The sequence below is a fragment of the Podarcis melisellensis genome (assembly GCF_964234715.1).
Source record: "Podarcis melisellensis genome assembly, chromosome: 3".
Classification (NCBI taxonomy): Eukaryota; Metazoa; Chordata; class Lepidosauria; order Squamata; family Lacertidae; genus Podarcis; species Podarcis melisellensis.
Window position 1 is genome coordinate 1544426 of NC_138530.1, and position 20106 is coordinate 1564531.

General features: G+C 49.8%; 1 protein-coding gene across 1 annotated transcript in view; it reads left to right on the forward strand.

Moving 5' to 3' along the window:
• The first annotated feature begins 782 nt into the window (after positions 1 to 782).
• Positions 783 to 20106, forward strand: part of CLU (clusterin) — a 33555-nt gene continuing 14231 nt past the window's right edge. Inside the window, exons 1-3 of the mRNA XM_081904196.1 lie at positions 783 to 901; positions 14232 to 14346; positions 19717 to 19865. Of these exons, the coding sequence (XP_081760322.1) occupies positions 14259 to 14346; positions 19717 to 19865 (237 nt within the window). The 5' untranslated portion in view covers positions 783 to 901; positions 14232 to 14258. The remainder of the gene's footprint in view (positions 902 to 14231; positions 14347 to 19716; positions 19866 to 20106) is intronic.

A 20106-nucleotide genomic window follows, 5' to 3' on the forward strand; every position in this document is an offset into this window, starting at 1 on the left:
GGACAGATCCTGAAGCTGAGGCTCCAAGACTTTGGCCACCTCATGAGAAGAGAAGACTCCTTGGAAAAGACTCTGATGTTGGGAAAGATTGAGGGCACAAGGAGAAGGGGACGACAGAGGACGAGATGGTTGGACAGTGTTCTTGAAGCTACAAACATGAGTTTGACCAAACTGCGGGAGGCAGTGGAAGACAGGAGGGCCTGGCGTGCTCTGGTCCAGGGGGTCACGAAGAGGCGGACATGACTAAACAACAACAACAAATTATTCATAGAGCCAGTGTGGTGTAGTGGTTAAGAGCGGAAGTCTTGTAATCTGGAGAACCGGGTTCGCATCTCCGCTCCTCCACCTGCAGCTGCTGGGTGACCTTGGGCCAGTCACACTTCTCTGAGGTCTCTCAGCCCCACTTACCTCACAGAGTGTTTGTTGTGGGGCAGGAAGGGAAAGGAGATTGTGAGCCGCTTTGAGACTCCTTCGGGTAGTGATAAAGCGGGATATCAAATCCAAACTCCTCTTCTTCATGTGCATGAAGAAGGCTTTGGAGAAAGGGGCTTTGCGGTGATGGGGGACGGTGAGGAGGCCTAGGCGGGGTCGCTCTGGCTCCCTTTTAACGAATGGACCCAAATAGCGGGAGTCTGGGGGAAGCAGAACCGGTTTGGGGGCGCCCCGTCGGCGATGGAGCGGGAGCTACCCCTGGCGGCAGGTCGGGGAGCTGCGCCCTGGCTTTCCCAGGCTCCATCCAGGGCGGGGGGGGGGGGGCTGGAGGTTGATTTCTGTCTGCGATGAGCTCAGAGCAGCTGGGGGGGGGGAGAAGGGGGGGAGGCGCCCGCCTATAAAAGCGCAGAGCGGCCACTGCGCCACGGATCGACCGGGCGAGGAGGACAAGCCGAGAGAGACTCGAGAGGTGATGCAGCTGCGGCGCTTTTGCAGGAAAAGTGGAGGCAACGCGCAAAGTCAGCTGGATTTTGCGCCCCCCGCCTGCATACAGCGGCTGCGGATATCTGCGCAGGCCGGGCAGGGTTTGCAAAGGGCTGGGAAGCGCGCGCGCAAAAGGGGAGGCGATGATGCTTAATATTTGCAAAGGCAGGATCCTTTCCTTTCCCCCTTTCCTTTGCGTAGCAGCGCATCCACACGTGCGCGGAGCCGGAGAGGAGAGCTCTGCAGGGCGCAGCTGCTTCGGAGTAGGGCAAGTGGGGCGGGGAGGGGGTGGTGGATTCAAGAAGCGACCGCCGTACATCTGCTGTGTAGGTAGATGCGGGAAAAGCCCCAGTCTGACCTGCGCGGGCACACGCGTCACGTGTGAACGCTTTCCCTCAAGGACGCGGTTAGAAAACGGCCTTTTTGGGGATGGTGGGAAAGGAGCGGGTCTTTGCGGGAGAACTCGGGCTGGGACGTCTTGCGTTGCGGGAGGGCTGTGTGTGTCTGTGCGCGCGCACGCGCTCGGCGTGGGGTGTGGGGGAGAGGATGGGCTGAGTGCGCCCCCGAGACGGAGCGTGCGGGTTGCCGTAGAGTGGCACATTGATGGGAAGGAGGGCAGGCTGTGTCGCCTAGTGGTTGGGAACCTGGCTCCTGAATGCAGTCTTTAGGGGATACGCTGGAGGGAAGTGCCGTATAGTGGTGAGAACCCAGGCCTTGTGCTTCCCCCCTTCAATTAAGAGTGTTTCACTTCCTTATACTGAACGGAGTTGGGAGCTTCCTTATCCCGTGTCAAACCGTTTTCCCACCTCTCCCTGCACTGACTGGCAGCATCTCTCTTGGGAATTCAGACAAGGGACCCTTCAGCTGCCCTCCCTGGAGATGTGGGAGGCTGCAAGGGGGGCCGTCGGTGCAGATCCTGTGCCCTGAGCCCCACCCTTGTTGCCATGCAGAATCTGCCCGCGGCCTTGAGGATGGGCAAGGCTTTGTCACCGCAGCTGAGTTGGGTCAGATTAAGCAGACCAGGTACACCGTGTTCCTTTCGTGTCCCTGATGCAGTTTCTGGCTCCGTGGCTGCCTTTGGGAAACAATGCTTTGCTGACCCCGGAATGGCACTCGGGCAGAGAGTTGTTGACGCATCAGCGGCGGGCTTTCGCCTGGCAAGGTTTCTAGACCTCATGACTGTTCAAAACATGCCTCTGAATTCCTATCTGGGGCTTTGGCAGAGGGAGGAAGTGGGCAGGTCTTGGCCAGTCTAGATGCTGCCATGGGGGAAACCGAGGAAGGGGAGGGTGGGGTGGAGCTTGAGGGTGGGGGCCCGGCACCACCCCAAATTGCAAGAGGGAGGGTACCCCAATCCCTTCCAGCGCCCTCTTTCCTCGCCCAAGTTGCAGCCTTCATCCAGCTCAAAAAGGATATCGTAGAGGTCGGAGAAGTTTAGAAAACTGCACGCAAAATTGAAGGGATGGAACGACTCCATGAAGAAAGGTTGCAGCCTTTGGGGCTTTTTAGTTCAGAGAAAAGACGAGCAGAAACAGAACTCTGGAGGAGGGAGGGAACCCCAAAGGTCATTCAGCTCAACCCCCCGCAATGCAGGAATCGCAACTAAAGCGTCCTTGACAGATGGCCACCCAACCTTTGCTTGAAAGTCTCCCACCTCATGGATGCTACAGTTGAGATTCCTGCCTTGCAGGGGGTTGGTCTGTATGACCTTTGAGGTCCCCTCCAACTCTCTGATTCTGCGATGGAGAGTGCGTCGCCTTCCGAGGGAGTCTGTATCACTGTCGAACAGCTTTCAGCTATGAGGAAGAGGATAAAAAATTATGCCTGGCCTGGAGGTAGTGGATAGAGGATGACTCATAACTCTCTAATAACTCTAGAATTTGTGGACGCTGGTGGCGCTGTGGGTTCAACCACAGAGCCTAGGGCTTGCCGATCAGAAGGTCGGCGGTTTGAATCCCCGCGACAGGGTGAGCTCCCGTTGCTCGGTCCCTGCTCCTGCCAACCTAGCAGTTCGAAAGCACCTCAAAGTGCAAGTAGATAAATAGGTACCGCTCCAGCGGGAAGGTAAACAGAGTTTCTGTGCACTGCTCTGGTTTGCCAGAAGTGGCTTAGTCATGCCGGCCACATGACCCGGAAGCTGTACGCCGGCTCCCTCGGCCAATAAAGTGAGATGAGCGCCGCAACCCCAGAGTCGGCCACGACTGGACCTAATGGTCAGGGGTCCCTTTACCTTTAATGAAGCTAAAGGTTAGAAGATTCAGGACAGATTCACTCAGTGCAGAAACTATGGAACTCCCTGCCACATGCAGCTTGGATGGTTTGAAAAAAGGGTGACCTGATCCAGCAGGCTCTCCTTCGGTTCTTTTTTTTTAATGAAATCATTTTTATTTGATTTTACAAACATAAAATTATAGCAATCCAAGTGAGATTAAAACCCTGCTGTTTTCATCTTCTTGCAACCGTCTCTCAAACAGATTATAAATTTCCTCCATTCTTTTTAAAAGTTTTCATCCTCTTGGTTCCTTCGCTTTCCGGTCAACTTTGCCATCTCTGCACAGTCTCCATCAGCTCAGCTTCGCATTCCTCCCTCATAGGGAACTCTTTCTTCTTCCCATCCCTGGGCTAGTAGCATCTGTGCGGCTGTTGTCGCGTACATAAAAAGTCGTTTCTGCTCTCCTTTGGGACGTCTGTACCTATAATTCCTAATAGAAAAGCTTCTGGGTTTTTTGTTTTTTTAACAAAAGTTATTTTAATTTTTTTTTTTACATTTCATTATATATCATCTCCCAGAAAGGGCTCTTCTTAGGTTCTGGTGAGCTCTAAAACGGGCCTTTTGCAGCCGAATAGCAACCCACCAGCCGTGTCGTTTTATTTTTCTGCAATTGCAGTTTTTTGTGGCAGCGTTTGATACTTCTCTTCCTTCTCTCCCTCTCTCCCCCTCTTGTGCCTGGAAAATTGTTGCAGATTTTTAGGCATTTGGGGCAGCTTGTTCCTTAAGTGCAAGACCCGGGGCAAGGATCCGTTTGATCTCTCATGACGGGCTTTGTTCCTGCTCTGAAATGCGATTGCACCGGATAGCTGCGCTCTGGTGCTCAAAGAGCAGCAGGGAAGAGTGTCAAATTGTCATCTAGAGGGATGACAATAGTGATCATATCTCTCTTGCACCCCCCCGTGAATTGGTGCCCCATTCATTTTGACACTGGATCTTGCCTTGAAAGGCTTTTGGCCTTCATCTGTTCTCCCAAGTTTGCAGGCAACGTATTCTTCTGCGTTAATGAGAGCTAGAAACTTGCTTGGGTTTTTTTAACCCAGATCTCAAAAGATTCCTGGAAGAGTATTCATAAAGGCTGGCCAAATTTGCTCCTCTCTCCCCTGCAAAAGAGCCGGTCATGTCTGCAAACAGGGAACGCTTGCTGTATTCAGAGTGCCGCAGCGGATGGCTTATTGCTATCAAAGAATACAAAGATTTGAGGGATGCGGGTGGCGCTGTGGGTTAAACCACAGAGCCTAGGATTTGCCAATCAGAAGGTCGGCGGTTCGAATCCCCACGATGGGGTGAGCTCCCGTTGCTCGGTCCCTGCTCCTGCCAACCTAGCAATTCGAAAGCACGTCAAAGTGCAAGTAGATAAATAGGTACCACTCCGGCGGGAAGGTAAACGGCATTTCCGTGCACTGCTCTGGTTCACCAGAAGAGGCTTAGTCATGCTGGCCACATGACCCGGAAGCTGTACGCTGGCTCCCTTGGCCAATAAAACGAGATGAGCGCCGCAACCCCGGAGTCGTCCACGACTGGACCTAATGGTCAGGGGTCCCTTTACCTTTTAATACAAAGATCGTGCCTGTTATTGGGGTAAAAGGACTCGTTCGCATCGCAGAGCTGGCATCATGTAAGAGGCATTTGACAGTGGAACAGACTCCCTCGGAAGGTGGTGGAGGTTTTTAAGCGAAGGTTGGATGGCTCTCTGTCAGGGATGCTTTTGCTGAGATTCCAGCCTTGCAGGGGGTTGGACTAGATGTTAGAAACTAAAGTATAAGCTAGGTGCCAAAATGCTCCTTAAACCAAGGTTATAGTCACCAAAGCGGAATGTCTGGCTATCAACCACTTGCAACCAAGTGAAGTGAACCAACCAAGTGAACCAACCTGGCCCGGGAGCCAGGATTGGTGCCTGACGTCTCCACCATCTGGGGATCATTGAATCCAGGCTGTTTTCACACACTAATGCAACGTCCCGTGGCATTCTAGCAGTTTTATTTGATCTGCATAATCGGAATGAATTTCAGGAACCAAAATGCCTTTTCCGCGCAGCCTGAGCAGGAGCAGTGCAAAACGCTGGAGCTCATTTTCGCCGCTCGTCTTCGCTTGCCCCAACCCTCACAGTTGTGAAGAATATCCCTACGTTATGAATGGTCTGTGTCACCATTAAGAAAAAGTAATTAGGATTGTCCCTGGGAAAAGTGACTTTTCTTTTTTAATTACTCAAAGTTCTTAGCCTAGCTCAAGGTTGTCACCTGAACTAGCCAGATATTTAACTGAGAATCAATCACAGTCAGTCCATCATTTGGAAAATAAGACTTTATTTGAGGTCCAGTGCCGAGGGCTTACTGGTAGTTCCCTCACTGAGAGAAGCAAAGCTACAGGGAACCAGGCAGAGGGCCTTCTCGGTGGTGGCTCCCTCCCTGTGGAACGCCCTCCCACTTAGTGTTCTCCCACTAAGAGAACAACAACTACCAGACTTTTAGAAGACATCTGAAGGCAGCCCTGTTTAGGGAAGCTTTTAATGTTTGATGCATTACTGTATTTTAATATTTTGTTGGAAGCCACCCAGAGTAGCTAGGGAAGCCCAGCCAGATGGGCGGGGTATAAATAATAAATTATTATTATTATTATTTGCCAGGGCCACTAGAAATCAACACAGGAGCATGGGAAGAACAGCGCAGAGAGCATTTGAGATGCAATCTGGTTTGAGAGAGGGCCAGCGATGCGCAGCCAGTTTGTGGAACATGATCCCGGCAGATTTGTGTGGTTGGCTTCCGCGCGTGAAATGCCGGCCACTGTGAAACGCAGCTGACACCGTTCCGTGTTTTTCATTCAGGCCCTGGAATTGGAGAGGTGGTGTGGGCAGCTGTGTGTGTTTGAAGGGCATGGAAGATCATTATGGTCTGTTTGCACAGTGAAGGGCTCAGGGCTTGAATCAAAAGAGTTCTCTCTCTCTTTTCTCTGTTTTTATTTTTTGTTTGCAAGTGCAGGAACAATTCCCTCCTCCTCCTCTTCCCTGTCTGGCGCCTTATCTCTGGGAGGAATTTACTTTGTCCCAGAGCTGTTTCCCTGCTTCTTTTGTTTTGCAGCCTGGGCAGAAGGGCAGCCGTCCAACTTTGCTGGCATTCACAGCCCCCTTTCTCTGCCCTTCAGCTTCCCTCTCTTTCCCTCGTTTTGATGCCTCGTTGGTCCCGGAGAATAAAGACAGAGACAAAGCAGGTGCTGAGATCTCACTTGCTGGACCAGTTTCCTTCCACTGCCATTTTGCCTAAAAAGCTCCAACCAATTCTGAATGATGCTTTAAAAGAGGGCGAGACACATTCATAGAGGTACGCCCCGCGGAAGACCTTAAGGTCCACAGATGACAATATTTTGGAGGTCCCAAGTCGCAAGGTGGTTAGACTGGTCTCTACTAGGGCCAGGGCCTTTTCAGTACTGGCCCCGACTTGGTGAAACGCTCTGTCACAAGAGACCAGGGCCCTGCAGGACTTGACATCTTTCCGCAGGGCCTGCAAGACAGAGTTGTTCTGCCTGGCCTTTGGTTGGACTCAGTCTGACCCTTATGTTTCCCTCCCCTTATGGTTTTGATTTATGGGCTACTTTTAAAATGAGGCTGCATTTTAAATTGCATTTTAACCTGTATTTTAAATTGCCCTCCCCTCTATGTCATTACTGTAATTTTTACTGTTGTTAGCTGCCCTGAGCCCAGCTCTGGCCAGGGATGACGGGGTGTAAATAAAATTTATTATATTATTTATTAGAAGAGGGCTGTCCAGGCCTACTAGCCATTACGGCTCTTCTTTGCCTCCACAGTCAGAAGCAGCGAGGCTTCTGAATGTCTTCTGAAAGGTTGTGCACCCACTTCCTGTACTGTACTATATTTCCCGACCGGTGCAGAGCCTCCACAAAAGTGCTCTCTCTGAGAGTCCTGTCCTCCCTACGAGGCTGGGAAGCTTTTAAAGGGAGCAAGACAATATTTATTTCACTGGAAACCACAGCAGGGGAGAGTTGCTCTTGTGTTCGAATCCTGCTTGCAGGGTTTACCTTAGGGCATCTGGTTTGCCACAGTGAGAACAGAATGCTGGACTAGATGAGCTACCCTTTCCCTGTTAATGGAGAAATCTGAGGGTTCCCTTGGACAAGGACACCAGCCAGGAATACCAGAGCAAAACAGCAGCCAGTAGGTTTGGTCTTGATTGAAGACGGTCACGACAGGACTCCCACCTGCCACCAGGTGGAACAAGATGGAAGCCCCGAACAAAAGAGAACCCAACTTTTATTAGCTGCTCATCCCCATGTTATGGGACGCGGGTGGCACTGTGGGTTAAACCATAGAGCCTAGGAATTGCCGATCAGAAGGTCGGCGGTTCGAATCCCCGCGACAGAGTGAGCTCCCGTTGCTCGGTCCCTGCTCCTGCCAACCTAGCAGTTCGAAAGCATGTCAAAGTGCAAGTAGATAAATAGGCACCGCTCTGGTGGGAAGGTAAACGGTGTTTCCGTGCGCTGCTCTGGTTTGCCAGAAGCGGCTTAGTCATGCTGGCCACATGACCCGGAAGCTGTACACCGGCTCCCTTGGCCAGTAAAGCGAGATGAGCGCCGCAACCCCAGAGACGTCAGCAATTGGACCTAAAGGTCAGGGGTCCCTTTACCTTTTAATCCCCATGTTACACCCCCCCAAACTACATCACTAATACATCACTCATACATCATGAAAGGGGAGGTCTGGTGGCAGTAATCTGAGCATCCTGGACCCTGCCCCATAGTTCTCCCTGCCCTCCACCAAACACCCATCAAGTGGAACAAAAGAGATCTTTACATTTCCCTGTTTCCCAGCCAAGTTCATCCCACCCTTTTGTCTTCATCTGGGTTTGTTATTTCTGGAATGGCTACCTGTCTGGCACTCAGGTATCAGGATGCCAGGAATTATCCCTCAGGCAGAGGGGCTGCTGAGGAGCTGAGCTCACAGGTCTATATGAATTTCTGAAGTTTTTCCTGTGAGCCAGTACAGAGATACATTGATCAGTGGATTCTTACATTTGGTATTGTGCAGCAGAGGCCCTTTGAATAGATAGGAAGAAACTGTGATGAAGTGTTTTGTGGGGACAAATCACAAAAGTGATTGTGCTGGTTTTGGTAGTGGGCTGCATGTGCATGATATTTGCTGGAGGGGCAGCCCCCCCTTCCTATACATAAATTTCTGCAATGGCCCTGATCCAGCAGTTTCTCCTTATGTCTTCAAACACGGTATATGGTGTGGATGTGCTGAGTTTTTGCAGGGTTCCCTTTGTCGTTGCTTGTCTAGAGAGAAAACTGTGTTTGTCGCTGAAAAGAGGTAATGCATTGACCCTGGTCCATTGAGCCCAGAATTGTTGGCAGGCCTCCTGGGCAGAACCGGCCACGTCTTTCCCATCCCCTGCTGCTACCCGATCCCTTTAACTTGAGATGCTGGGGGGGGGGGGGTTTGAACCCGGGGCCTTCTACATGCCAAGCACCTGCTCTGCTGCTGAGCAGGTGGAAGGAGAGGAGGGTGGGAGAGAGATGCTCTTTGCCGGCTACACGTTCCCAGGTGTCGGTGCCAGGGCCTGAGACAGGGACCTCTTGCATCCCTGAGCAGCTGCTTTGCCATTGAGCTGTGGGTCTGAGCAACATGATGCCTCTTCTGCTCCCTTCCCACGCCATCGAGCTCTGGGGAGGCCAAGGGTGGCTTGGGATACACTGGCTACTTGTTGCAAGAATCCAAAGCACACAGCCTCTTGCTGCCCCGGGCGTCACTCCTGTTTGGGGCAGCCCCCTGGCACTCAAGGATAAAATGGTTCCTTTTGAATGTGCATTTTACTCCCTGCCCCATGATGGGCAGTTGGTCTCCTGCTGCTGCGAGTTCCCCAGGGCCGGATTGAGGTTGGATGAGGCCCTAAGCTACTGAAGAGGGACGCGGGTCAGTGGCGTAGCGTGGGGGGTGCAGGGGGGTGCCGGCCGCACCGGGGGCAACATCTGGGGGTTAGGGGGCGCAAATCCACGGGTTAGGGGGCGCAAATCCACAGGTTAGGGGACACAAATTACTTGCCTTGCCCCGGGTGCTGACAACCCACGCTACGCCACTGACGCGGGTGGCACTGTGGGTTAAATGGGTACCGCTCCAGCGGGAAGGTAAACGGCGTTTCCGTGCGCTGCTCTGGTTCGCCAGAAGCGGCTTAGTCATGCTGGCCACATGACCCGGAAGCTGTATGCTGGCTCCCTCGGCCAGTAAAGCGAGATGAGCGCCGCAACCCCAGAATCGGCCACAACTGGACCTAATGGTCAGGGGTCCCTTTACCTTTAAGCTACTGAAGGTAATGGGGCCTTTTATATGTCATATTTTAGGGAGCAGGCTAGCAGGCGGGGCCCATGACTACACAACACAAAACACTGTTGCTGTATTTTACTTGTTTTTTATGTTGTATTTTGGAAATGTACATCCAGGTTTTTTCCTTTATAATAATAATTTATTATTTATACCCCCCCCCTTCTGGCTGGGTTTCCCCAGCCACTCTGGGCGGCTTCCAACAAAGCACTAAAATACAATAACCTATTAAACATTAAAAGCTTCCCTAAACAGGGCTGCCTTCAGGTGTCTCCTAAAAGTCTGGTAGTTGTTCTTCTCTTTGACATCTGGTGGGAGGGCGTTCCACAGGGCGGGTGCCACCACCGAGAAGGCCCTATGCCTGGTTCCCTGTAACTTGACTTCTCGCAGCGAGAGAACCACCAGAAGGCCCTCGGCGCTGGACCTCAGTGTCCGGGCAGAACGATGGAGGTGGAGATGCTCCTTCAGGTATACTTTATATTTGGGGGGGGGCCTCCAAGAGAGTGGGGCCTGAAGCTATAGCTTGTTTTGCTTTTATACAAATCCGGCACTGTCTGTCCCGAATCTTCCAACATTCAGCTTCATTCGGTGAATGCGAGTTCTAGTGTTCGGAGCAAGAGCAGCATTGGATTTTGGGTGGTGGTTGTGGTTTTCCTGTACAGTGGTACCTTGGGTTACATACGCTTCAGGTTACAGACTCCACTAACCCAGAAATAGTGCTTCAGGATAAGAACAGAAATTGTGCACCGGTGGCACGGCGGCAGCAGGAGGCCCCATTAGCTAAAGTGGTGCTTCAGGTTAAGAACAGTTTCAGGTTAAGAATGGACCTCCAGAATGAATTAAGTACTTAACCCGAGGTACGACTGTACAGTCATAGCTTGGGTTGAAGTAGCTTTGGGATAAGTATTTTCGGGTTGCGCGCTGTGGCGCCCCGGAAGTAACGGAGCACATTACTTTTGGGTTTTGCCGCTCGCGCATGCACAGACGGTCAAAATGACATCATGCGCATGCACAGAAGCGGCACCACTGTACCGACACCTAGCCAAGGGGGTTCAAAATCAAGAAGATCCACAATTGAGAAGATCGAGTTGGGGGCTCCAAATGTTGGCTTCGCTCAGGGCACCGTGTTGCCAAAGATTACCAAAGTCTGCTGAGGTTCCCCCCTGTCTATTCTCTCTTTGCCAGCCCCCCTCCAGCCTGCCACCATCGGGGATTTTTTTGCTCAAACCCTCGGTGGTTTGGGTTGGCTTTTTCCCGAACGTTTCCCAGCACTCCTCTCCCCCTTTCCTCTCCCGGTGGGGATCCATCTGCCAGGCTTGCTGAAGGCACAGGAACAAAATCTCTGAGGGAGGGAGACTCAGCCTGTTCCTTTCCTCCCCCCATTATGCCTGCTGATTCAGAGGGCACACGCAGCCAGCTTGCCAATCTCCTCCCTCGTTCTATTCCTCCGTGAGAGCCGCCTGCCCTCTCCGCTTGCCTTGGATGGCAGTGCCATCTGTTACGCAACTCTTCCTCCCAACGGGCACAAGGGAGGGAGTTTCCAGAAAGCGGGACCTTGGCACAATGAAGCCCCCATTTCCGCACCCCCCCTGGATTCCAGAAGCTCCAGGCCATGGAGACGAGGGCGGCCGGCCAAGAAACTTCTCTGTGTGTTTCTCCCTTCAGACACTCTGTACTCAGAGCATGTCCACCCCTGTTTTGTGGCTCTTGGCTGGCTTCTGTTTGCGGGGTCTTGCAGCAGGTCTCTAGGGCGGCAGGGGGACGGGGAGAACGATGCAAAACTCCAGCCACTTCCAAGAGCCGCAGGTGGAGCGTTTTTCAGCCGTCATCTCCTCTGCGGCCAAGTTCCCTGTTTGTTTTTCAATGGCTGGACTAGATAAGGCACAGACTGCGCACGGCCAGAGCGCCAGCTGTTCAGAGAGCGTGACGGCAGCCTCTGCAATTAAGGCAATCTCTAAAATTGGTTTGTTGTTGTTCTTGCTTTTAATACTTAATTTTGTGGGTTTTTCTTAAATGTTTTGAACCGTCCTGAGATCTGCAGATGAAGGGCGGTATGCAAATGTAATAATTAAAGATGAAAAAGGGGGCAGAGGAAAGTTTTTCTCCCTCCTCACACTGGTACTTGTGGACATGCGATGAAGCTGAATGTTGGAACGTTCAGGACAGAGAAAGTGAGTGTCCTGTGTGAGTGCCTGGAGGCGGTTGGAGGATGGATGGCGGCTAACAGATTGAGGTTGAATCCTGACAAGACAGAAGTACTGTTTTGGGGGACAGGAGGCGGGCAGGTGTGGGGGACTCCCTGGTCCTGAATGGGGAACTGTGTCCCTGAAGGACCAGGTGTGCAGCCTGGGAGTCATTCTGGACTCTTAGCTGTCCATGGAGGCACAGGTCAGTTCTGTGTCCAGGGCAGCTGTCTACCAGTTCTGTCTCGCCAGAGTGGTGCATGCTTTAGTTATCTCCCGCTTGGACTACTGCAATGCACTCTACGTGGGGCTACCTTTGAAGGTGACCCGGAAACTGCAACTAATCCAGAATGCGGCAGCCAGACTGGTGACTGGGAGCGGCCGCCGGGACCACATAACACTGGTCTTGAAAGACCTACATTGGCTCCCAGTACTTTTCCGAGCACAATTCAAAGTGTTGATGCTGACCTTCAAAGCCCTAAACAGCCTTGGCCCAGTATACCTGAAGGAGCGTCTCCACCCCCATCGACACGGAGGTCCAGCTCCGAGGGCCTCTTGGCGCTTCCCTCCCTGCAAAAAGCCAAGTTACAGGGAACCAGGCAGAGGGCCTTCTCAGTGGTGGCACCCGCCCTGTGGAATGCCCTCCCACCAGATGTCAAAGAGAAAAACAACTACCAGACTTTTAGAAGACATCTGAAGGCAGCTCTGTTTAGGGAAGCTTTTAATGTTTGATTCATTACTTTATTTAAATATTGTGTTGGAAGCCGCCCAGAGTGCCTGGGGAAGCCCAGCCGAATTATTATTATTATTATTATTATTATTATTATTATTATTATTATTATTATTATATAAAAGGAAGGACTTCTCCACACAGTGCAGAGTTAAACTGTGGAACTCCCTGCCACAGTGACGGCCACCAACTTGGATGGCTTTGAAAGAAGATTGGAGCAATTCATTGAGGAGCAGATGGCTGTCAATGGCTCCTAGGCGGGATGGTTCTGCTCTGCCTCCAAAGTCAGAGGCAGCAATGCTTCTGGATCCCAGTTGCTGGAAACTGTAGGAGGGGAGAGTTGCTCCTGAGTTCGAATCCCGCTTGCAGGTTTCCCTTTGGGGCATCTGGTTGGCTGCTGTGAGAACAGGATGCTGGGCTAGATGGGTCATGGGCAGGCTCTCCTTGTGTTCTCATCCCCAAAATCAGCTGTTCAGTTTTTGACATCAAACTCACCTTTCAAGTATTCAATTAAAAGTGGCTTATACAGTGAAATGCAGCCACTGCAAAATCCAAATGCAAGATCAAACATGGAAACAGAATGCTAATAAACTTTTGGTAATAAACTTTTTTAAACAACAACAACAGCCAACAGTCACAATTTCAGTAATTCAGTGACTGAGAGGGCACAGGGTTGGTTTCCAGTAGCAAGGAGTTCCACTGCTTTCCATAGCTTCCTTGTGCTTTTTTGGCAGAGGCCCAGGCCAGATAGATAATGTGCCCCCCCCTTTTTTACCCTGGGGATAATTGAAGTCTTATACATACGTAAGTATATAAATAATTTCCCCAAAAGTTATGCTGACAAATAATTTTATTTCAAGGCTTGAACCGTATCTGCATATAAAGACAAAATGGAAAATATAGATAAATATGCTGAGTGAGTCCATTTTTAAAAATTGATTCTGTAAATAGAACAGAATTGTTTCCCTGTCCTTCTTGAAATCTCAGTTGTCTTTCTCTCAAAGTCTTTCCGTTAGTTTTGCCATTTCAGCGTATTCCACCTGCTTTCCTTGCCATTCTCCTTCAGTTTCAATACTTTTGCATCTTTGTGCTAGCAATATCCTAGCCGCAGTTGTAGCATACAGTGGTACCTCTGGTTGCGAACGGGATCCGTTCTGGAGGCACATTCGCAACATGAAAAGAGTGCAAGAAGAAATTTAAAGACTATTTACAGAAATATTGCAAAATTAATTAATGTTAGAATGATGTCGGATGGAAATTCAGTGGTTTCCAGCTGTAATGCTTTAAGAGAATATGGGGGAAAAAAAGATTCAGAAATAGGTTAAAATTTATTAATTAGGATTTGCTGAACTAATAATTTGAATTGGAATACAAAAAAGGGAGGTATGAGGAGGTCTGGGAAATAAGGTAATGGAAACTTTATGTGTTTTTTTTTAATTATTTTTATTTTTGTATTTTTGTTATTATTTTTGTTTTTTTACTTTTTGATTTTTATTGTATTATTATTATTGAAAACCTTAATAAATATTCTTGGGGGGGGGAAAGAGTGCAACCCGCAGCGGTACGTCTGCGCATGCGCGGCTTGCGCTTCGACGCTTCTGCGCATGCACGTGACGTCATTTTGCACTTCTGTGCGAGTGACGAAACCCGGAAGTAACCCTTTCCGGTACTTCCGGGTCGCGGCGGGACATAACCTGAAAGAACATAACATGAGGTGTGACTGTACATGAACAGTTCAGTACCTGAACCCTTCCCGCTGTCTGATATGGCCCTCCTGTCTTCCTGACTACTTCCTTATCTTTTCAGGAACCTGGTTTTGTTTCTGCGAAGAAGATGACGCTTTCTGGATGGCTCCCTCTGCTGGGGCTCCTCTTTTTCTGGGATGGCGGACACTGCCTTGTTCCTCCCGAAGAGCTGAAACGTAAGTAAGCAACGGTGGAGAGGCTGGCACTTCTATATGTCTGCATTCTTCTTAAATGAAGGACCAGGTGCGCAGCCTGAGAGTCATTCTGGACTCACAGCTGTCCGTGGAGCCACAGATCAGTTCTGTGTCCAGGGCAGCTGTTTATCAGCTCCATCTGGTATGCAGGATGAGACCCTTCCTGCCCGCATGCTCTGGTTATCTCCCGCTTGGACTACTGCAATGCGCTCTACGTGGGGCTACCTTTGAAGGTGACTCGGAAACTACAACTAATCCAGAATGTGGCAGCTAGACTGGTGACTGGGAGTGGCTGCTGAGACCACATAACACCAGTCCTGAAAGACCTACATTGGCTTCCAGTATGTTTCCGAGCACAATTCAAAGTGTTGGTGCTGACCTTGAAAGCCCTAAATGGCCTCAGTCCAGTATACCTGAAGGAGCGTCTCCACCCCGATCGTTCAGCCTGGATACTGAGGTCCAGCGCCATGAGCCTTCTGGCGGTTCCTTCCCTGTGAGAAGCCAAGTTACAGGGAACCAAGCAGAGGGCCTTCTCAGTGGTGGCGCCCACCCTGTGGAACGCCCTCCCAACAGATGTCAAAGAGATAAACAACTACCTGACATTTAGAAGACATCTGAAAGCAGCCCTTTTTAGGGAAGCTTTTAATGTTTAACCGACTAAGGTAGAAGGTAAAGGGACCCCTGACCATTAGATCCAGTTGTGGCCGATTCTGGGGTTGCGGCGCTCATCTTGCTTTATTGGCCGAGGGAGCCGGCGTACAGCTTCCGGGTCATGTGGCCAGCATGACTAAGCCGCTTCCGGCAAACCAGAGCAGCGCACAGAAACTCCATTTACCTTCCCGCCAAAGCGGTACCTATTTATCTACTTGCACTTTGACATGCTTTCAAACTGCTAGGTGGGCAGGAGCAGGGACCAAGCAACAGGAGCTCACCCCTTTGCGGGGATTCGAACTGCCGACCTTCTGATCGGCAAGCCCTAGGCTCTGTGGTTTAACCCGTGTCCCTGTTTAACAGACTACTGTATTTGAATACTTTGTTGGAAACCACCCAGAGTGGCTGGAGAAACCCAGCCAGATGTGTGGGGTATAAATAATAAATTATTATTATTATTATTATTATTATTATTATTATTATTATTATTATTAATGCACAGTGGTACCTCTGCTTGCGAACGGGATCTGTTCCGGAGGCCCGTTCGCAACATGAAAGGAAAGCAACCCGCGTCTGCGCGTCTGCACATGCACGGGTCACGATTCACCGCTTCTGCGCATGACGTCATTTTGTGTGTCTGCGCATGCGGGACGCAACCTGAAAAAACGTAACATGAAGCAAACGTAACAATAGGTATGACTGTGCTGGAATTGCTTCTCACTCCATTGCAGTCGAAGGAGCCCTGGACTGGAAAACGCTTATGCATTTGAGTCACAAATCAATCAGGTTTGCTAAAAAAACAAAACTTTGCACTTTTTATTTTTGGGCAAGGATAGCGGGCAGGGAGAGAGGATGTGTTGGAACTGCGGCTTGATCAGACCTGTCCTGTGGCATCCATAATAGATGCCCAGAGTCTGTATTGCCAGCCACAGAATAAGAAAAAATAGGATGAAAAGAAATGCTCTTGACAATTTTTAGGCTCCAAGGGCATAATTTCGACACCTGCACCATGAAGTCATTTCCCAGAACTGTGACTCAGGGGCTCGTGGGGGAAATCATTTTTGCCTGGCGAGGTCACAGTGTTTTGCTAGGGTTGCCAAACTGCCAGGCTTGCGGTCAAGGGTTCAGGGCGGAGGCTGCGGTTTCTGTGTGTGTGTAGATGATTTGGGAATGATTGTTGCCACTTGAAAAAACCCAGACAGGATGCAAAAAGAAGGGCAGGAAAAGGCAGGAATAACTCACCAGTCAGTGGCTATTCCCTGCTTCTCCCAAGTTCTGGGATGCATGGTATGTTTATAAATTGCATGAATGAGCTGCTTGATTGTAAAAAAAGAAAAAATTACAAACAAGGATAAAACAAGAAAATTAACAATGAGACTAATAATAATAATTTCTGCATTTGTTTTGTTGATTGCAAGTGTTTCATCAAACCCCGCGCGGGAGTCCATTTCTTTACATTGATTCTGTAAATATAACATAGTAGTAGTAGTAGTAATAATAATAATAATAATAATAATAATAATTTTTTATTTCTACTCCGCCCTTCCGGGTTCAGAAAACCAGGCTTAGGGCTGCTAACAACAAATTTAAAAACACTTAATTATAAAAGCAGCATAAAATACAATATAAAAACATGAATAAAAATAAAATTCAAAAATCAATTTAGGGGAAATAAGCATTAGATAATCTCCAGAGCTAGCTGGCTGAATTGGTCCTACTTGGGCCAGGGAGGAGGCCAGGGGAGAATTAGCTGTGGGGTCTCAGAGTGGGTGATCTTCATAAAAAGGGGAGGGGGAGGGAAGGGAAGGGAAATAAAAGATCAGGCTGAAATCAAATTAAAGGCCAGGCGGAATAGCTCTGTCTTACAGGCCCGACGGAAGGAAGTTAAATCCTGAAGAGCCCTGGTCTCATTGGACAGAGCATTCCACCAGGTCGGAGCCATCACTGAGAAGGCCCTGGTGGAGGATAGTCTGACTTCCTTAGGGCCCAGGACCTCTAAACCAGTGTTTCCCAACCTTGTGCCTCCAGCTGTTTTGGAACTACAACTCCCATCATCCCTGACTAGCAAGACCAGTGGCAAGGGATGATGGGAATTGTAGTCCAAAAACAGCTGGAGATTATTCAAACAACTATGATTATTCATGGACCTTAGGGTCCTCCGCGGGGCAGACCAGGAGAGGTGGTCCCGTAGATACGAGGGTCCTAGGCCACAAAGGGCTTTAAAGGTCAAAACCAGCACGTTAAACCTGACCCGATATTAAAAAATGACAAAACAAGTCAAAATAAAAACAAGAAAAATGAACAATAACGTAAAACTTTTGGAAAGTTTAAACAGGGCTTTAAAAGAGGATGAGACAAACTCATGGGAGAGAGGGTCATTGATAGCTACTAGCCACAAAAGCTATGCTTTGCCTCAATGGCCAGAGGCAGCAGTGCTTCTGAATAGCAGGAGGGGAGAGGGGTCTTGTGTTCGAATCCTGCTTGCAGGATTACCAAAAGGGCATTGGGGTGGCCACTGTGAGAACAGGATGCTGGACTGGACGGACCGCGTTCCCGATCCAGCAAGGCTCTTCTTCTGAAAGCCAGTATGGCGTGATGGTCAGGAGCTGGGGGAGACCAGGGTTCGAATCCCCCATTCACTGGGTGTGACCTTGCCCTCTCAGCCTTACAGGGCTGTTGTCGGGATTGAATGAAGAGAACCGTTTACGCAACCCTAAACTCCGTGGAGAAAAAGGTCGGATACAAATGCAACAGAGAAATAAATAGATAGACATTCTTTTTTTAAAATATTTTTTATTAAATTTTCCATTTTAACAATCCAATCAAATCACATTAAATATTCCATGGCTTCTGAGTTGTTTCCACAGGCGAGTTGAAGTAAGCAATGATGTGCTTCTGTGTGAATTTTGCAGTAACTCCTCACATACTGGCGTTTATGCCGAATCAATCCAAAAGTCATTTCGCTGACGTCATCTTCTCTCAGTTCCGATGAAATCAATTCTAGGCGTTTGCTCATTAATTTTCCCAGACCGGTTGCATCAAACATTAGCCTTTCCAAGGGAGATTTGCCAAACTGGACTTGAAGTGCAGATATAATAACAAATTAGGAGCTCACCTCCCCCTATGACTATTTATCTCTGCAACTCGGTCTTTCCAAAGTTTTTTTGGAGTCTCTTCAGCAGCTAAAGAGATCCTGCTTCTTTCTGATATCAATATTTGGATGGTCTTTTATCTTCTTCCAAGCATTTCAAAAAACAGAAGCTTTAGTTATATAGTATTGTTATTTTCACTCAGTTTATATTTTCCCATCTCACTTGCTGTAAATAATGTAAACGGTTCTTCGGGGGGTGGAGGTGGAGGGGTTTGTCAGGTATTGTAATAAATCATAGTAAAAAAAAAGCTTTACCCCCCCCTTTCCATTCCATTCCAACATACCGACTTACCGTATTTTTCGCCCTATAGGACGCACTTTTTCCCCTTCAAAAATGAAGGGGAAATCTGTGTGCGTCCTATGGGGCGAATGCAGGCTTTCGCTGAACCAACCCCTCTCGCCCTCCAGGCTTCAGGAAGCTCTCCGCAAGCCTTGCGAGCCCGGCGGGAGTTCCAGCAGGCTTGCAAGGCTTGTGGGCGGCAGCCTGCAGCCCGAAGAACAGGGCGCCCTCTGGAGGATGCCCCGTGCTTCGCGCAGGTGTCTGCAAGCCTTGCGCTCCGGGGGGAGTTCCCCCCGGGCACGCAAGGCTTGCAGGCAACAGCCTGTTCTGGGGACGGGGGAAGCTCGGGGTTTCCCCGCCCCCAGCCCTGCAAGCAAGCTCCGGGAGCGATGGCGAGGTTGCACAACCTTTCCATCGCTCCCGGACCCGTTCTGGGGACGGAGGAATCTCCGGCTTCCCTCGCCCCCAGCTCCCAGTGATGCAAGCAAGCTCCCGGACCCGTTCTGGGGGCTGGGGACGGGGGAAGCTCGGGCTACCCCTGCCCCCAGCCCCACAAGGTCCGGGAGCGATGGTGAGGTTGCGCAACCTCGCCTTCGCTCCTGGACCCCCAGCCCAGAGGCTAAAAATGAAGCCAGGACAGCGAGCGGGATCCATCCTGCTCGCTGTTATGGCTTCTTTGCTCTTTGGGGCTCGGGGGGGAAATATATATATATTTTTATTTTCTTTATTAAGTGCATCCTATGGGCCGGTGCGTCCTATAGGGCGAAAAATACGGTAGATGTTATTCTTAGATGTTATTCTTTCTTCCTCTCCGTCACCCTTGGCACCTCAGTGGCTGGCTTAACTGGCAGATTAATTTTCCCCTCCTCACTTAAAGCATGTCGAAAACTTAAATCCAATTTTTCATCTTAAGAAATGGAACTTGGTGCGCTCACGGGGACAGCATCCAGGAGATCCGAACTCCCTCGGGGGCTTTCCATCCAGTGCCCCCCCTTCTTTACGAATTTGGGGGTGGTTTATTGGGCATCCATGGATGAGTCTGCATCTTCCCTTCCTCTGGGAAGATTTTGGGAGGCTGATTACTCCCATCTCAGCCTCTAATTACCTTGTGGAAGCTGGAGAAATAGTATTGTTGGTCATCTTCCGTGGAGCCTCAAGCAGAAGTCTGATAGATAGACGTTCTTATGTGAGACGACCCCACAGAACGGGAAGCTATTTCTCTCTCCCTCTGACGGCCGTTTTCTGAAGTGTGCGAGTTTTCTTCCCGCAGAGATGTCTGAAACGGGAAGCAAGTTGGTCGACTCGGAGCTGGAGAATGCCATCAACGGCGTCCGGCAGATGAAGGTCCTCATGGACCAGACCAGCAGGGACCACCGGGATATCTTGAACGCCCTGGAGGACACCAAGAAGCAGAAGGAGGTCTGTCTGCACAACTTTCCCCAAAATGTCCACCTCTTGCAAAAGATGCAACTGAAAGCTGACCAGCAGAGCCTTTGGGGTGAGGTCAAATTGCTGCAACCTTGCAACAGCTTGACTTCGACCCCAAAGGTGCTGGTTTTGACCTTTATTTTCCCCCCAACTTTTTAAATTGAATTTCCAAATTTATAACAAACATAACAACAAACAATAAAAACATTACAATATCGAAAAACAAACAAAC